This window comes from Echeneis naucrates, chromosome 15, assembly GCF_900963305.1.
Source record: "Echeneis naucrates chromosome 15, fEcheNa1.1, whole genome shotgun sequence".
Classification (NCBI taxonomy): Eukaryota; Metazoa; Chordata; class Actinopteri; order Carangiformes; family Echeneidae; genus Echeneis; species Echeneis naucrates.
In genome coordinates, this window is record NC_042525.1 from 13,653,838 (window position 1) to 13,670,742 (window position 16,905).

At 41.2% G+C, this 16,905-nt stretch overlaps 1 protein-coding gene across 1 annotated transcript in view; it reads left to right on the forward strand.

Moving 5' to 3' along the window:
- Nucleotides 1-2,291: 2,291 nt before the first annotated feature.
- arid5b (AT-rich interaction domain 5B) overlaps nucleotides 2,292-16,905 on the forward strand; it is a 73,532-nt gene continuing 58,918 nt past the window's right edge. The window contains exons 1-4 of the mRNA XM_029520914.1: nucleotides 2,292-2,478; nucleotides 2,740-2,848; nucleotides 3,177-3,431; nucleotides 12,968-13,202. Coding sequence (XP_029376774.1) covers nucleotides 2,828-2,848; nucleotides 3,177-3,431; nucleotides 12,968-13,202 — 511 coding nt within the window. The 5' untranslated portion in view covers nucleotides 2,292-2,478; nucleotides 2,740-2,827. The remainder of the gene's footprint in view (nucleotides 2,479-2,739; nucleotides 2,849-3,176; nucleotides 3,432-12,967; nucleotides 13,203-16,905) is intronic.

The following is a 16,905-nucleotide window of genomic DNA, read 5'->3' on the forward strand; positions in this document are numbered from 1 at the left end:
GAGAAATGTGGAACACCTGTGCTGGGAAAAACGAACGCTTTCCCACTTATCCAGCCATTGTGTGTTACTGTTATAAGCAACAAATAAGCAAGTACCTGCCAGCTCTTCTTTTATTTCCCATAACAAGGCCCTTTTAGTGCCTACCTTTGTTGAGACATTTCAGGCACCTGAGTTTGCTCACTCATGCAGACAGCTGACACATATTAGCAGTGGTAAGAGCAGTTTGTGTCAACTTTGAAAAAGAAACAAAGAAAATTCACAGTGACTGAGTGAGTGGCTTTATTTCACTCAGCCATTGCGCAAAATGTTCTATAAAAAAAAAAAAGAAAAAAGAAAAAGTGAAAAACAATGTTTAAGAATTGTAAACTGAGCCTGGAGCAGACAAACCTGCAAGATTCACAACCCCTGTACAGGTCGGGCTCGGGGGGTTACTCTCAGATTTACTAAAGTGGATTTAAGATGCCGCACTTTAGCATGGATATGGTTTAATGCATTTAATTCCTACCAGTATGCGTAAAATTGATGTTCATCTGTTCAATATAGCTTAACATTTCTCAAGCTACTCATTTGTCTACACACTAAAGCAGAAAACCTTTGAGCCCGTTATTCATTTCACTCATGCTCATTCAATGACTTGCATCACTTTCAAGTTTCGTTCAACATAAATATGCTGTACTAGTTTCTGTTATCAAATATATCTTAACATAGAAATATGAGATTTAGAAAAGCAAGCAAGATTGTTATTTCTGGTTTTTATATTGAATTTGCGTATTCCGGATCCAATGCGTCAGTTTTAAGCAAACATCTCAGTCTCTTTAAACATGCACTTTTTCATTCGCTTTCAATAAAGATTTCCCAGTGTGAAGCTCCATTCACAACAATTCACATCAATATCTGCATCACAATGTTGCATTCGCTGCTGGGCTCTGGCTGTTGACAAGCAAACACTTGCAATTGCCAGATAAGAGTTCGAGTGGTGCCATTGATTAACCAAGGACTTCATTATGGTGGCTGCCATTAACAATACAACCCCATTGATTCAGCCACTGAAATAGCTGTGAGAGAAATCAGGAAAGATAACACTAAGAGCTGTGGTTTATATTGGATTCACTGCAGGAATCCCATCGCTGCTGTAGCCACATGTAAGACAATGAGCCTCTGTGTAATCCACCTTTTACTCTGAACAGATGCTGGAGGTACTTAAAATATCTGAGTGTCACAGAACATCGCCTCAGCTATTTTAGTATTAATACATGGTGTTCTGCTTCGTCTTTGAGTGGAGGACAGTGGCAGAGAAACTCTGCTGGGACATGCATTTATAGCTTGTTTCCAAATATTCTCCATTATATCCTTTTTAATGTACTCAACCACATTAACATGAGAGGTTTACATCGATATCTACGGATCATCATCGCCACCAGTTCCTGTTTATCTTCAGGAGACATACCAAAGAGCCAATTCATAACTGCAGCAGAAGCAGACAAAGAAAAACATGTCATATTGTCAGATGAGAAAACACTTTACTGGATGTGAGTCAATGCTCTGCCTGTCATTTCTGGGGGGAAAAAAAGCGCATTGCGTAATACTGTACTTGAAATAGCTGGTGTCAGAAGTAGGCCTATGTCGCTGTTGCGTGCTCTGTGATCTGAGTGGTGGATAAATGCGGGCCAAAGGCTGGATGTCAGTGGAGGAACAGCACAGCGCTGTGGACTGAGCCGGTACTTTTCAATGGATAACTCCAGGGCAGCAGATAAAACACAGCTGACACACTCAGCCGGCGCAGATCGAAGGGACAATGAGAGCAACACATGTAAATAGAAACCGCCAAGTTTGTGTTAACTTGGTGTAAATATCACGGATCTCCATTAATAATTCATAGCTTTCATATTTGTTTTCCAACACCTCGGCTACCTAATCCCGCGGGGTTGTTTACGATAATAAATATGTATCAAAAATAATTATGTAAGAGGTTTTGACCGCGCAAACACACGCCGTGTCAAATATACATTCAGCTGTCTTCACAAGGTCAGCCCGGCATTTTAACCTGATTTATGTCCGGATAATGGACCGCCCCGTGAAATCTAACTCGTGACGCCCCGCTTTCTAACTCGGCAAATTTAGTCTTTCCATGTTCGCCTCAAAAAATACATAAAGGCCATTATTGTTTTTTTTTTTCCGGCATTAAAACCAAACCTGCGCGTCTGAGCCACTACGCGTACCAAGTGCAGCTCAAAGCGGAGCCGGCACCTCACGGCTCCCACATTGCCTTTTGAGGAATCATTTGATAACCCTATTAACTTTCATGTAACATTGTTTCTTGAAGGCATCCACAGCAAGCGCCTCAGTGTCATTACTGTGAGAAATGTGCTTTCATACTGAACGTCTTTTACAGAAGTCCTGGAAGACGCATACTCGCTGAGCGGCCCACAAATGCGGAATATTTGCACAAAATCGTCATTTGGAAGCTGCGAAATAGATGTAAGTAGTATTTTCTCTTTCTGTACACAAATACCACTCGCTGGTGGCCAACAGTTTGGGAGATTTTTGCAGTTAGAGATAATTTCTTCTCGCAAGACGCCATTGTTCTTGATCTAAATGCGCCAGAAATTCGCCTACACGTTTTTACTTCATCAAATTCACAAGAAGACGTATGAAATGTTTGTTGGAGAAGATTTACCCGCAAATCCAATTTTTTTCAACACTCACGGTCGACTATACGCGATGTTTTAAACTCTACAGACATATGTTCCTTGCCGGACCTTCGGCAATCCATTCAAGCCAGCAAGTTTGGAGAGCGTGGTGAGTTTAATCAATTCATAACGTCGAGATGGAGCCGAACTCACTGAAGGTAACGTTTGCTATCAAGCCATTTATTTTTATTTTCGCATTTCGCTAATCGCCACCTGCTGTAAACTGTACTCCAGAGCCTGATCCACCAAACTTTGACACACCGCATTTAGTATGAGCACATCTGTGTCATATGTTGAACATCTAAAAATAGTTACACGATCCTGATTGTGTGCTGAAAACTGAGATATCCTAATGTCAAATTTGCCAGCCGCGCGTGAATGCGCACGGATGTTTCGAAATGTTTGTGTTCAACTAGTTAGGATTAGTTTGCCAAATGACCACGAAAGCCATTCATTAATTTCTTTGTTTGTGTTTTTCCTCTACAGTGGGTGGGCTCGTCTTGCGGTTTACATGGACCATATATATTCTATAAAGCCTTTAAATTTAACCGGGACGGCAAACCGAGGATTCTGTCTCTCGGAGACTTTTTCTTCGTCAGATGTAAACCGGAGGATCCTATTTGCATAGCGGAGCTTCAGCTGCTCTGGGAAGAAAGAACAAGCAAGCAACTTTTATCAAGCTCCAAACTTTATTTTCTACCCGAGGATACTCCCCAGGGACGGACAGTCACTCATGGAGAGGTAGGAATATTCATCGGCCGACGATTAATTCTGTGTGATCAGTGTTTTCCGTGTTTGCTCGACGTGTGTGTGTGTGTGTGTGTGTGTGTGTGTGTGTGTGTGTGTACGTGCGCGCGCGTGCACTCTCCCTTGTTCGCGAGTATTTTATTAAACAGCATCTCTACTGCATTACGAGTTCGCGGTGGTTGTGTAGTCTCCGTTGACACCGGCGTCCGTAAACGCACGCATTGCTTCTGACATTGATATATTAGAGCATTAGTGGTTTGACCTCCGGCGGCATTTCTATTTTATTTTTTACTTTAGCCTATTCGTCTATTGTGGTGTCAACTGCTGAATGTGCACTTGTCCGGCTGCGCTCGATAAGGCTGCCGCTGCGCTCTGTGGGGTTAATTGTGTTATAAATGGGGAAAATCCGCAAGAATCCTGCACCGAGGCTCTGTCGTCTCATTTCTTGGTAAAGCGTGTCAAATACTGACATATGGGCGGAAATTGCGAAACGGTAATGAATGCACGGGATCAAACTGGCTCAGATCGGTCGCTGCGATAGTTATTAGGTATTTTGTAATGCTGCCCGATGTTGAAAGAGGCACAGCGAGTAATAAAGCGTGGCAGAGCAAAGCCAGCGCTGACACGTTTTTAACTACTCTCCACGCTTTGCATAATTTTCCATGTGGACATTTCCATCGCCGACAATGTGAAACGGCTCTGTGTTACATTAAGGCGTTGTTGGCACAGAAAAGCAATAGCTATGATTGACTGTGGCCATATGTGGCGCTTGTGATCCGGTTACGTCGTCTCTCTGAATGGCATTACTCTGATTATTGAGTTTTTTCTCACCGGCCATAAAACAAATGATGTTTTGTTTCCTCTCTGATGTTCCTCAGCCAGCGACAACAGCACTTTAATTACTACTCTCTGCTTTTGATCACTCGCGGCTGGATGGAAATGATTCTCTGCTGCTGTTATATTGTTTATGAGGAAGGACAAAGCCGTGTTTGTACTTGACTCTTCCGCTGATGGTTTACTTACATTCTTTCCTCTTGAGTAATAGAGTGGCTATCACATTTCCCTTTCATGAGAAAGATGGCTATTTATGGCCATTTGCGGCAGAATTCTTCTATGAGCGGGTATCATCTCCTCAAGCGCTCCCGCTTTAGCCTTTAACACGCTGCAATTATTTAGTAATTACTTTGAGTGTGCGCATCGTCGATTCTGAGGCCACACTTGCTCAACGCCATGTCAACTCCGCCCCTTTCCCAAAGACTTATTTGCATTGCAAAGTGCTTACATTCCAGTCCATTGGGTATACCCACCAGTCGGACTGAACTGCCTGCGCAAATAAAAATAGATAAATAAAATAATAATGATGAACCTGGAGCCTAAAGACAAGCAGCATGACACAACAGTAAAAGCATCTGCTGTAGTTTGTGCATTTGCTAATAGAAGACGAATAAAAGTCATTTCACTGCATGAATTATGTAGCAATCTGCATCACAGCGCACAATCCTGCAGACACCAGAGATGGATGCCCTTATCTTAAAGTTCCTCTCTGATTACAGAGCAGGTCCAGACCATAAAATAATATCATTTAGGGATGATATGTTTTAAATGCAATGAAGGAGCCTGCAGGCTGATCTCAATTAAAAGGCTTGTCAACCGGCCTGCTCTCAGCGAATCAGACTAGCCTACTTACCGTATATTACACAGTGGAAATTGCCCTGACAACTTCAAGTCAGTTTATGACCTTCACTGAGCCCATTCAGATTCTCGCTGACTTTGCCCCATAACACTAATCTGCACTGCGTGAGTCAGCTAGGAACACTTACAGACGCAACCTATAATCCACAAAACAAACAGGAGGGGTAAACCGGCCTTTCAAAAAGCTGCGATATTAAAACTCTCTGGCTGAGTGATGTATGTGTGAAAAGGTTGTTTATTTTTAAAATGTAAACACTGGAGGAGAGTTCATTTTCAGTTGGTTCCCCTACTGGGAACTGGAGTTTATAAACCCTCCCATTAGCCAGATTCTGTCAGGGGTCATGAATATAGATTAATGGCTCTGGAGTTCCACTCAATTGGTAAATCTGTAATTGACTGTCTGAAAATCGGGAGTTCAAATGACCTAACTGACTCATTCAGATAAGACTGTGATAACTTACAGCTCCCAGGAAGTGTGCAATTTTCAAAAGGTTTTTGTGCTAAACAAACACAGGCCTCTTAAGCCACAACTTAGTATCAGTGAGACTCATGACATTTAGTCTTAGATCATGTAACATTTACTCAAATATATTTCACACAGCATAAAACAAAAACCTTTGGCACACAAACAGCCTCTGTCTTTCTCCTATGTGATTAAGCCTCATATCTTGTAGACAGCTATTATCTCAAGCCTGAAGCCAATATCCTCCAAATACCGAAAGGAGCGACTTTTTCACGACTTCAGAACTGGCTCACCAGAGTTGGATTACTGATTCACTTGTGTTCTCAGTGACGAGATCTGATGACATTTCCTGCTTATTTCTCAGGTATTTGTTTGTGCTCAGCCGCCTCTGTGCTATGTGTGCCATGTTTTGCTGTGCTGTGCCGTGCAGTGACAAGAGGAACCAACCCATGACCTACTGTGCTTGTTTTTCTTCTGTCGCAGGGTTGGAGGTCAATTCCTTTTAAACACAGCCAGATTTAAATCCACTCGGCTTTGGTTGGAAATAAAAATAGTGATTCGTTGAATCAACCTCCCTCTCTGTGCCTGTGTTTGCTGAATAGGTGATAAACAGATCTGCAGAAAATGTATTAATCTATTTATACTGTGTTAATTATTAAGTCCATATGTGGGGGAAGCTCTATTTTTCATTGTATCTCTGCCTGACAAGCAGTGTTTACCCTCACCAGTTGAGCTCTGCTTGGTCTTTAAACAGGCTTTGTGTCGAGTTGCTCACCCATTATGACAAACCCTCTATTGGGGCCTCTGCTCTATTTGTCTGCCTGCAAACTGCCACCGACTAAACAGTCACATGTGTTTTAAAACTCACTGAGTGACACATTATTTCTTCTCACTCCAAATGGCCTGCCTCTCCTGCTGCTGCTCCTGCTCGACTGCTGTAATACTTTCTGCTTTTGGACCCCCCCATTTCAGACGAGAGCTGTTGGAGATAACAGCTCACCACCCACAACACCCACTTATTGTATACTCAGCTTCAGGCAGTTAATTGCTTATGCTTATCTTATACCATATATCCCACTTTACCGCAAATACAGCAAGAAGCTCTTAATGGGAATTCACAACCTGAGAGAATATTTCTGGATCATGTTATATTAATGTGCTATTATCATCACCTCTGATTTCATCTGACCTCTCTTCTCCTCTATTCTGTCCCTCTAGCTGACAAGGCTTTGGCACACACAAACTTGCACACACAGAGATCCGCGCACACACTGACAGGCTGGGGACTGCAGCACTAGGCCAGTATTGATTGCTGTGGAAAACACTTTGGCATGCGTCCAGAGCCATTTCTTCAGTACATGGCAGTCGTCCATGCATGTGTTTCAGTGCCTGGAAAGCCAGCTTGTAGGGAAATTAGATTGTATTCATTTGCTGCTTCTTTGATTTTTCCTAAGGGAAAAACCCTGAATGGGTAATTCAGGCATCTGGGATGCTAGTTGTGTTAAGTGTAAGTGGCTTAGATATGCGACCAGCATTTTGATGGATAAGGTCATTCATCTGAATGACTGGAGTGTGAATGTGATATGGCACTTTTTTTTTTTTTTTTACAGTGATCTTTTAAGGACATCCATGCTGCTCTCTGGTCTTGTCCAGGCTGTACATTATGACAAATCTTCCTATTCACACAACAATGGCAAGAATTTAGAGGTGGTGGTGAGTGGTTAGTGTGCATTTGTGGCGTGCGCGCATGTGTGCCTCCTCCTGCCGCAGAACAAGTCATTAACTCTGAACACTGCCCTCCAGTGAATTCCTCACCATTGCTGAAATAGCATGTAAATTATTACCAGCTTTTTAGGATAGTGTAATTTAAAACCTTTAAAATTGAATACCCTGGACTTCAAAGGCTATAAAAAAAAAAACTCCTTGCTAACACTCCCCATTGGTAGTGAAGTTGTCATTCCTGTCCTTCATAATCTTCTGATTCTTTTCACCAAACTGTTTTGTCTCCTTGCAGCCTAAGTAATGATATGTTACAGCAGCGCCCAGTTTGTCAACACACAGGAGACTTTTGGTGCTCTTTAGCTGGTTTTTTTCCACTTTGTCATTGACTAACCACTTGAACAGGCAAACATTTGCCTTGATGCATGACTCCAGTGCCCCCAGCTATAGCGGATCGTTATTATAACCTTTGAGGAGAATGTAGCTGCACATGAGAAGCTCTTGCTTAATACCTGGGCCAATAGTTTACATTTTTAGTTTCTCAAATGGAGTGCTTTAAATCATTATGCATTTATTCTTCTCTTCTGTGTGTGTGTGTGTGTGTGTGTGCGCGCGCGCACACACATTTGCTAAAATACAAGGGTACAAAGCTGCAGTGATTCAGGGGAGCTGACGCAGCTTTTTTGTGGTGTCACCTTACATGATGGATGCCTCTCCCACTTTCAGGAAGGCTTTGAAAACTCCTGTTATCTTGCTGTTTTGCTCTGTCATTATAACTGCACAAAAATGCTAAGTTCATATATCACACTACCTCATGTAAGGGCAATCTCTTAATGGAATCAGTGAATAAAAGATGAGTTCAGCACCCCTCAGATATTACAGCAACTTTTATGCATATGAATAAACTGCACGCATCAAGTGCCAGAACATAATGTACAATAATTCTCACCTTTAAAACAGTCTACTCTGAACTCTTCGTAGTCTTGAGGCAGTTTCAAAACGTATTCAAATTCAATTGTCCCTTGCTTACTCCCCTGAGCTCCTGTTTAATTCCTTGATAAGTTTGTTTTGGGACATTGAAGCCAAGGTCAGTCATGGGGAGGGAGATAGATAATGAACTCATATTGTGTTTCATACCCTCGTTCTCTCTCTCTCTCTCTCTCTCTCTCTCTCTCTCTCTCTCTCTCTCTCCTTCTCCTTCTGTCTCCTCATTGTCCATGTCACCATGTCCATTACTCAATTACTAATCTCCTTTGGCCTGAGGAATTCCAGTGCTGACCTCTCCGAGGCAGCAGGCTGAAACCCTCCCGGCGTGACAGGAGCACCGTGTGTGTGTGTGTGTGTGTGCGTGTCAATGTGTGTATCCGCAGTATAGAAAGACGCCCACCCACTGGGAGCGTGCACCACTTCAGTCCCAAGCTAAAAAGTCCTGTCCGAGTGATGAGATGCTTCTCTCAAGAACGCTGACAGTCAGGAATGTCTGACCCCCCCCATACATGCACATGCCCATTTCTTGCCGGGAATTGTTAGGGAGTGATATGGAATATTTCATGGTGCATTGTTTTTAATTGGATTACTGAATATAGAATTTAGAGTGCCCCTTATGTTCCGTTTTGCCACCAGTACATTGCTGAATCCTCATAAATGGAGTGATATGGATTTTAGAGAGTTTAATTTCAATGAGATTGCTTGAGTCGCATTGCTGGAACAGAATTATCTACATTTTCACAGCAGAAGTCTGTTTTTCTCCACTTTGAGTCCATTATGTGCAGTTAAAGCAATAAATTCACTCTGTAATATTGTTGGAGATATCATGCCGCTGCAGTAATAACATGAATTATTGATAGAAGAACGGCGACAGAATGTAATATTCAGCTGTTAATGTGTTACCTTGCATTTTAACTCGATCATCAAATGAGCCGTTAGAGAGTGTGTGCGTTTATCGGCATACCTGAGGTAAAAATGATGGTGGCACATTAAGACATTCAGTGTGGGATTCAGAGTGTATAAATGCTCTTAATGCATCGGTGTAGCAAGTGTCACTGAAATGACACCCGGCTCTTTGGTATGTTGCTGATGTGGAGTGTCACCTCTTGGCTGTGGGCTCGCAGTCCTCTGACCTATATTATCAAGTGGCCTGCTGGCTGTGTCTGCTGCTTTGTCAAACCACAAGCTGCCTAACTGGAAATGACAGCACAGTGTGGATGGGCAGCATTTACAGAGCAGCAAACCCCCAAGTATCTTTGGAACCCAAAAATCGGAGTACCGTGTAAGACCCCCGCAAAGCTAATGAATGCTGCTGGAATGATTACTCTGCTAGGGAATTCCTGCTAAAGCTAAAACTATCATTTGGTCAATTAATTTTTTTGACAGAAAATCGATAACATGAACAATGTACATGATTTTAATAAATAACAATGCACAACTGTAACTTATGTTGAATGTTAAAGCTAACACTCTTTGATTGACTTTTAAGAGCCCAAAAAAATCCACATTGATAAATTTAAATCATTGTTTTGTTTTGTTTTTTTTTTTAAACCATTGAATAGTCTAGAATTACAGATTTACTGTGACAATCAGAAAATATCCAATTTAACAGTTTTTGTCTGTTTATTTTTATAAATACTCAAGTGATTAATTTTATTATTATTTTATCTTTCTTTTTCAACTTACTAACTGATAAATAGAATTGTGTGTCTGCGAAATGATTCACTTGTTCTTAGTTCTCATGTCACTTCTTTGCTGCTTTACATTTAATTTGATTGCGCTATCTGCAGGTTGAACAAGGGGCAATAGATAAATAGATAAGTTTTTCTCACCAAGTAAATTATTAATTGAACCAGGGGATTATGCAAGAGAGGAAATAATCGTTAGCTGCAACCGTGGTTTTGTTTGTTCCTCACTGATGTGAGAAATTATTCAGCTTTTCCTCCCCCAATTAAATATGAATTAAAGGAAACTGGACATTGTAGATCCTTGAAGACATTACACCTCCCCTCAAAGATGTTTCTTCAGTTCTGTTTTTTATTTTCTCATGGCAAACCAGGCTGTGGCAATGGTGCTGTTATGATCATTTCTCAATAACGGATGGGCCTGTTCACAGAAACCCCCTCCATACACGCATGGCAGATTTCAGAATTTTGCACTATTTGCTTTAAGATTTCTCAATCAAATCTCATGACTTATGTAAACCATAAGACAGTACTCTGTTTCCTGACTGAGAATGCAATCTCACACTGCAGCCCACAGACTTCAGCCTGCTGCGAGACTGGCTAGTAAAGTTAAAAAAAAAAAAAAAAAGACAGTATATGGGAAAGTTAATGGATGTAGCCTGTTTTTAGAGCCGCAGCTCTGTTCATAGAGTGATTATATTCTGGACCGTGTTGACAGCTGCTGAATTGCTCTCACCTGTTGTGTTTTGCTCTCAAGCCGAACAAGTCCCCAAACAGGATCTGTTGACACTCACACAAGGCGCCATGTCATTCAGCTGATTGATGTGGAGGGAATGGCTGTGTGTTTTTAAGAATTGCTGTTGCTGTGTGTATGCTCTGGTGTGCTATTGAATTACTTGGAAGTATTGCAATTTGACTCTCACATCATCATCAGCAGAACACGGTGCATTGCTGCGTTACTTTTCTTTGGAGTGGACTGAACAGGAATATTTCACGGTTTTGTTTCTGTGTGTGCTGTCAACGTATTGCAAGTACAGTAGCTAATTCTGAGGAGATACACTACAATGTGGTTTTCGGCTGCAGGCTGAATGCTATTTACTGTTGCTCTACATTATTTAAATGGCCTGCTTTTCTGAAGGCAGAAACAGCAGTCAGTTTTTCATTGCATGGAAAGCTGGTTACAAGCACCCGCCACCACTTGACAGCTGAAGACAGCTCATTATAAGAAGACCGAAAACCCATGTTTGATGTTTCTACTTAGTGAGGGAGGCACAGCTATATCAAGCTATCCCTCGCAGGCTTTTCCTTTATAAGGAAATACTGTCTCCAACTGGTTGGGATTTGATATGCCTGTAGTTGCAGATGATGTGAGAACTGAATATGGGTAATTGTATAGATGGAGCAGTCAGAGAGAATCAGAAAAGCTGAAAAGTCGTGTGTTCATGTGTTTGTTTTTGAGGATAGAGATAAAATCTCAGTAACGCTTTAACATAATTCATTCAAAACGGTGAAGGCAGCTAATAATGCCACCAAAAAACAAACGCTTGGCATTTTAAGGTTCACAAAGGAAGGATTGTACTGCAGTTGGGCTTGGATTTTATTAGATTGTATAGGTGTAGCATTTATTGCACCCAGCCTCTATGCATTCATGCAGATATTGTGTAAATATGTCAGCATTGCATAAGTGAGCGTTATTTTAATGTCAGTGATACGTATTCTTTTATGAGAAATGTGTAGAGGCAGGCAGATGCTTGGTAAATTAGAGATAACCAAGTTAAACATCAGAGACCTACTCAGTGTCTGTTTCTGCGTGCACACATCTGTCCTCCAGATTTCCCTGTTTCTGTAATAGCCATCGTCCAGCACACCCCTCCAATCTGTTGGTAACAAGCATTTCATCCATTAGTCCTTCAAATGGAAACGCGTTTAAGGATCTCTGCTTTCTTCCCTCTCCATTCAACTAGAATTTCTCTGAGCAGGGGAGTTATTAAAAGGGGTTGAATCAACCTTGTGAACATACTAAAGCATATACACAAGACATCACAGCCATATTCAGCCTACGTGTCAGCCCTGCACATGACTGTTATAGATTTACATTTATAGTTTCCTGACAGCGTCACATTAATTTTATTGTGTGTCAGGGAGACCACTGGCTCAAAGCTTTTTCCAGTTCATACATTACACCCTTGCTGTGACAAATTGCATTTCTTCTTCTCTTCTTCCCTTTGAAGGTGTAATCATAGCTGCTGAGTGCGACTTGTGATTTAAAAGCGTAAAATTTCAACATTCATGGTGAATATCGGGAGCCCGACTTTCTAAATGCTAATCAAAATGTCTAAAACATCTACGTCCTCATTGACATTGATTTAACTGCTGGCATAAATTCAATTCAGCAATCATCCACATCATCCATATTCATGCTGCTGTAATTTACTTACATGAATGTGCATCCACAGCCATAACACTACTTGACGCCCATACCAATTTAGTTGATGAATGAGGACGTTCTGTTGTTTGTCCCGTTTCTTCTGCTCATTCTGATTTGAAGCCTGTTTTGGCCTAAACTTTCATCCTGAATATGCAACATTATAAGACCATTCATTACTTACAACGAATGGTCAACATCATTTACTTATTCACTCAACACTATTACGCTTTCTGCTTTTAGATAGGGAAAGGACCTGCATTCTCCCATAGTAGCGATATATTATAAACATAATCAGATGTTGAAAGGCCATGCTTTTCGGTCGGTAGAGTAAAAAAGTGTCTTAGTTGCATTTTTTTTTTCCTACTGTTTCCTTTTGTTTAGGAAAACACTTTTTGTCCCAAATAGTAGACATAGTCAGTAGTTGTCTTTCAATTTCAAAAATTTTGCTGTCAGTTTTTTCATATCCGCGTACCATTGATTGTTCTTCACACACTTGCATAACTCCCTTTATATTTTTTTGTGATGGTAACTGGTATTGTGCCCTTCCTTCTTTCAGCACGAGGTAATTGCAGTGTCTGAAAAGGTGATTGTGCGGCTGGAAGACCTGGTGAAGTGGACTGTACCAGACTTTTCGGGATGGGCCCACGGTCTGAAAGCGGAGCCTCTCAAACCCTCCGTGCTCCGCGAGCTGGGGACCAATGGGAGGCGGGAGGCCCTACACCGCTACCGAGAGAGCACCCTGACTAGCGGTCTCAACTTCAAGGATGTCCAGAGGGAGAGGGCACAGCTAGGTGAGCATCAGCAGAAACCTCAATTTATTCTATTGGAGGGTACTTTTAAAGTATCTTTACCTCCAGTGTGGCTTTTCCAAGTTCTCTGGGCTGTGCTGAAAGTTTATATATTTGCGTTCCTTTTCTGCCATAAATCAACTTATGTTTATTGCCCTTCAGTGGGTTTAACAAGTATTGTGTTAACTGGAGTAATTCATCAGTAAGTTGTTGGAATTCCTCCTGATATAATGAGCTGAGAATCACACTCAGAGATGCAAGCTAGAGGTACCGTGGCACCGTGTTTGCCAATGCATTACCATCCTACATTATAACAGCTCAGTTTTCCAACTGTGACAACACAGGCAGCTACGCAAAAATCACATAATTCAGCTTGTAATGTCTTTAAATATTGGAGTCACATCACACTGCAGTCTACAGCACCTCTGATGCTTACTTATCCATCAGTCCAGATCATAATTGTGTCTGTGCGTCTCAGCAGCTTTAAGGATCATTACTGTGTGAGTCTGAATGGTTGTCTGGCGTATTCATCGTGTGCATGGATCCATTAAGTAGCACTGAATGTTTGATTCTTGCACTGGGCTCTTGGGGTCTCTGTACAGATTACCCATGAATCGGGCCCGATGTAGAGCTGGATGTCTCTACAGATGACTCACCTGATGCAAATAGGAAATTCTGGCATTTGAGCCTAATAATCAGAAAGAACATAATGTTCCCTTTGAAGCTGTTTCCCACTTATTTGCCTCTCTCTCACATGGCAGTGATGTAATGCCTAATGCTGATTATAATGGTATAATGTAGCTTAGCAAGCATGCTAAAAATACCATCAGAATTACAGTACCTCTTGTCAGGCTGTAAATATGTATTGTGGTGATTAAAGCCATCTTTTAAACTTTGATTCTCTACGAAGTCATTTTTAATAATCATTTTATGCTCAAAGCCTATATGGATGTTATATATACTGCCATATATAAAAACAGGAACCTATTTTTTTTCGTAGTTTATTGATGACTCTTGTAACAATTTCTGCCTCAAGTCTTCTAGCAAGCAAAGCTGTTTCTGCGTAATGCTGTAATGCCCTTGATTACTCGACATTGCTTCAATCTCATACGCAAAAAGGACAAGAGGATCAATAATGGAAGCTTTATTGTTATTCCAGTAATCAATAATGTTTGATTGTGCTTGTGGGCATGTATGTGATTGCTGGCTTTCATAAACAGATTTGTCGGCCTGTTTCTTAAATGATATTATGCTCCGTATAATGGCTTTCTATAAATACGCTGTATTGTGCAGATTTTTATAGATTTAGCTGTTGTCAGTGTAATAACTTGACGGTGACGCTATTGTTACTGAGGGGTGGTTAGTGTCTGTGTGTTTGTGTTTGTGTGTGTGTGTGTGTGTGTGTGTGTGTGTGTGTGTGTGTGCGTGCGTTGCTAATGAGCGACGCTGTTGTTAATGACTCCATCAGGCTGTTTCTAAATGCACTTGTCACTCCGATGGGACACTCCGCCAGAGAATCTGCCCACTCAGCAGAACGGGCTCCGACTCTGGCAGGGCACCAGAGACATACACAGACACACAGACACACACACACACACACACACACACATAGATGGACACATGCACACATGGTATGCACCGACAATCAGTGGTGTGCACTCACTTATCTGTTTGTTTGTTTGTTCACTACATCTTTGGCGTGTGTCAGTTGTTGACAGTCTGACAATATGAGAGGGGCAGAGTTTGGGGGAGAGAGAGAGAGAGAGAGAGCGAGAACGAGAGATCACTTATTCATCAAGGCAAATGCGTGTTACTCTGAGCAAGGGTTTGCATAGAAATATGAAATGTGCCACTGCAATGCTGCTGACTACTGAAATGAAATATTCATGCCACAGCAGCAGATCAGATATAAAAGTACTCTTAAAGCATCGTGTAGCTGGATGTCCGTAATTCTGTGTAATATGTTGGCTCATTGACTAAACTGACTTTTTTATAATAGAGCTTTATGCGGTCCTTTTTTAAAATAAATATATATATATATATATATATGAACAGAGTAGCCTGGAGGGGCTGAATGATGTATTTGCTGATTGTTATTCTCAGGCTGATCTGTAACTATGTCAGAGGAATTGGATTGTTCCCCATAACAGGATACTGCAGTAATACCACAAGCTGCACAGAAAACCATTGTGAGCTAAAGAGCAATAAAGTGTGCCATTGTTATTGAGGGAAACTGTTCTTTTTTTTTCCATGTACATATCCTAACTTTTCCTGGCATGCTGCCAATGTGAATTAAGTGTACTGTTATGTGTTTGTGTCTCACGAGCAACATATGAAATACTGTAAGACATATGTGCCTCAAACTGCAGAAAGCAATATTGTTTTATTCTGGATCCGCATCACACGGGAAATTATAGTCTAGTGAGTGCACAAAGCCCTTTTCTATCCTTAGAAATGCATCAAGAGTGAAAGTAAAGATGAAAACACAAATTAAGGTAATTAATTAGAGAAACAAGTGACCTTCACTGCTGTCCTGCAGCATCCACACATCGGATTCTCTAAAACCTGTGAGGCAGAGAGATGATTGGCATCATAATTGAAATTCCAACTTTATTCAGGCTTTTAAAAGAGCAGTTGACTGGGCATACAAAGAGCCTTTCTTACAATCCTTTAAAACGGTTATTAATTTATTGAAGCTTTCAAAAAACATCTGGCATCGGCCTACTGAAGGCAGAAAAAAACAAATTTCGTGGATTATGCACTTTCTTAGTAAGACTTGGACGAGATGATCAATACCCCTCTCATATGTACAGGAAGCGCGACGCCGTTGCAAGCAGCTGGCTAGCTGAACTTAGCATTCAGGCAAAATGGCCGCAGCATGTTTCTGCACAAAAACAGTAAAGTCTACAATAACACCACTTAATCTGGTTTAAATGTGAAAACATCATGCTGTGGTTATGTGCTGAACTATTCTTTAACTGGGCACAATAACTTCTTCCTTTTGACCTCACTGAAAGGTGGCCACGACCAAAAATATCATACTATTGCTTAAAGTGTGCATTGTGTTAGTTATTTTTAAAGGATGCCATGTAGCTAGAAAGGTAGTAATTACGTATTTCCTCCGAATACCACATGAAAAGGAACAAAACAGCATATTTATACAAGTACATGGAGTATCTTAGAATCTTGTAGTGTATAAAGTGTAATCCACTTCATCATGTGATGCAAAGTGTCCACTCAGTTTATCTTTTATTGGAGTGAGTATTAGAGGCTCTCTTTACAGTTAAAGCCACCAGGGATGGCTTGCCATGGAAGTTTACATTCTGCCCCTCTATCTCTCCCTGGAGAACTGACCTGATTTTTTTTTTTTTTTTTTTTTTTTTTTTATTCATTGCTGGCTGCCGAAATTGGTTTCTGGTCGTATACTACGGGGCCGAGTGCTGGAGAGCTGAATCTGCTGATACAGTTTGTTGGCTTGTGCTGGTAGAAACAGAGAGCTGTAGATGGAAAATAATGAAATAAAATAAAACATTCACACACACAGACCACACGCCCTCACACACACACACACACACACACACACACACACACACACACACACACACTAGGGTGGCTCCAACTCACAAAATAGTTCTTGTCTTTTATCAGTTGAAGCTTTGAGTGCAGAAACCAGTGAACAGATAGTGAGTTAAGATGATTCTGATGA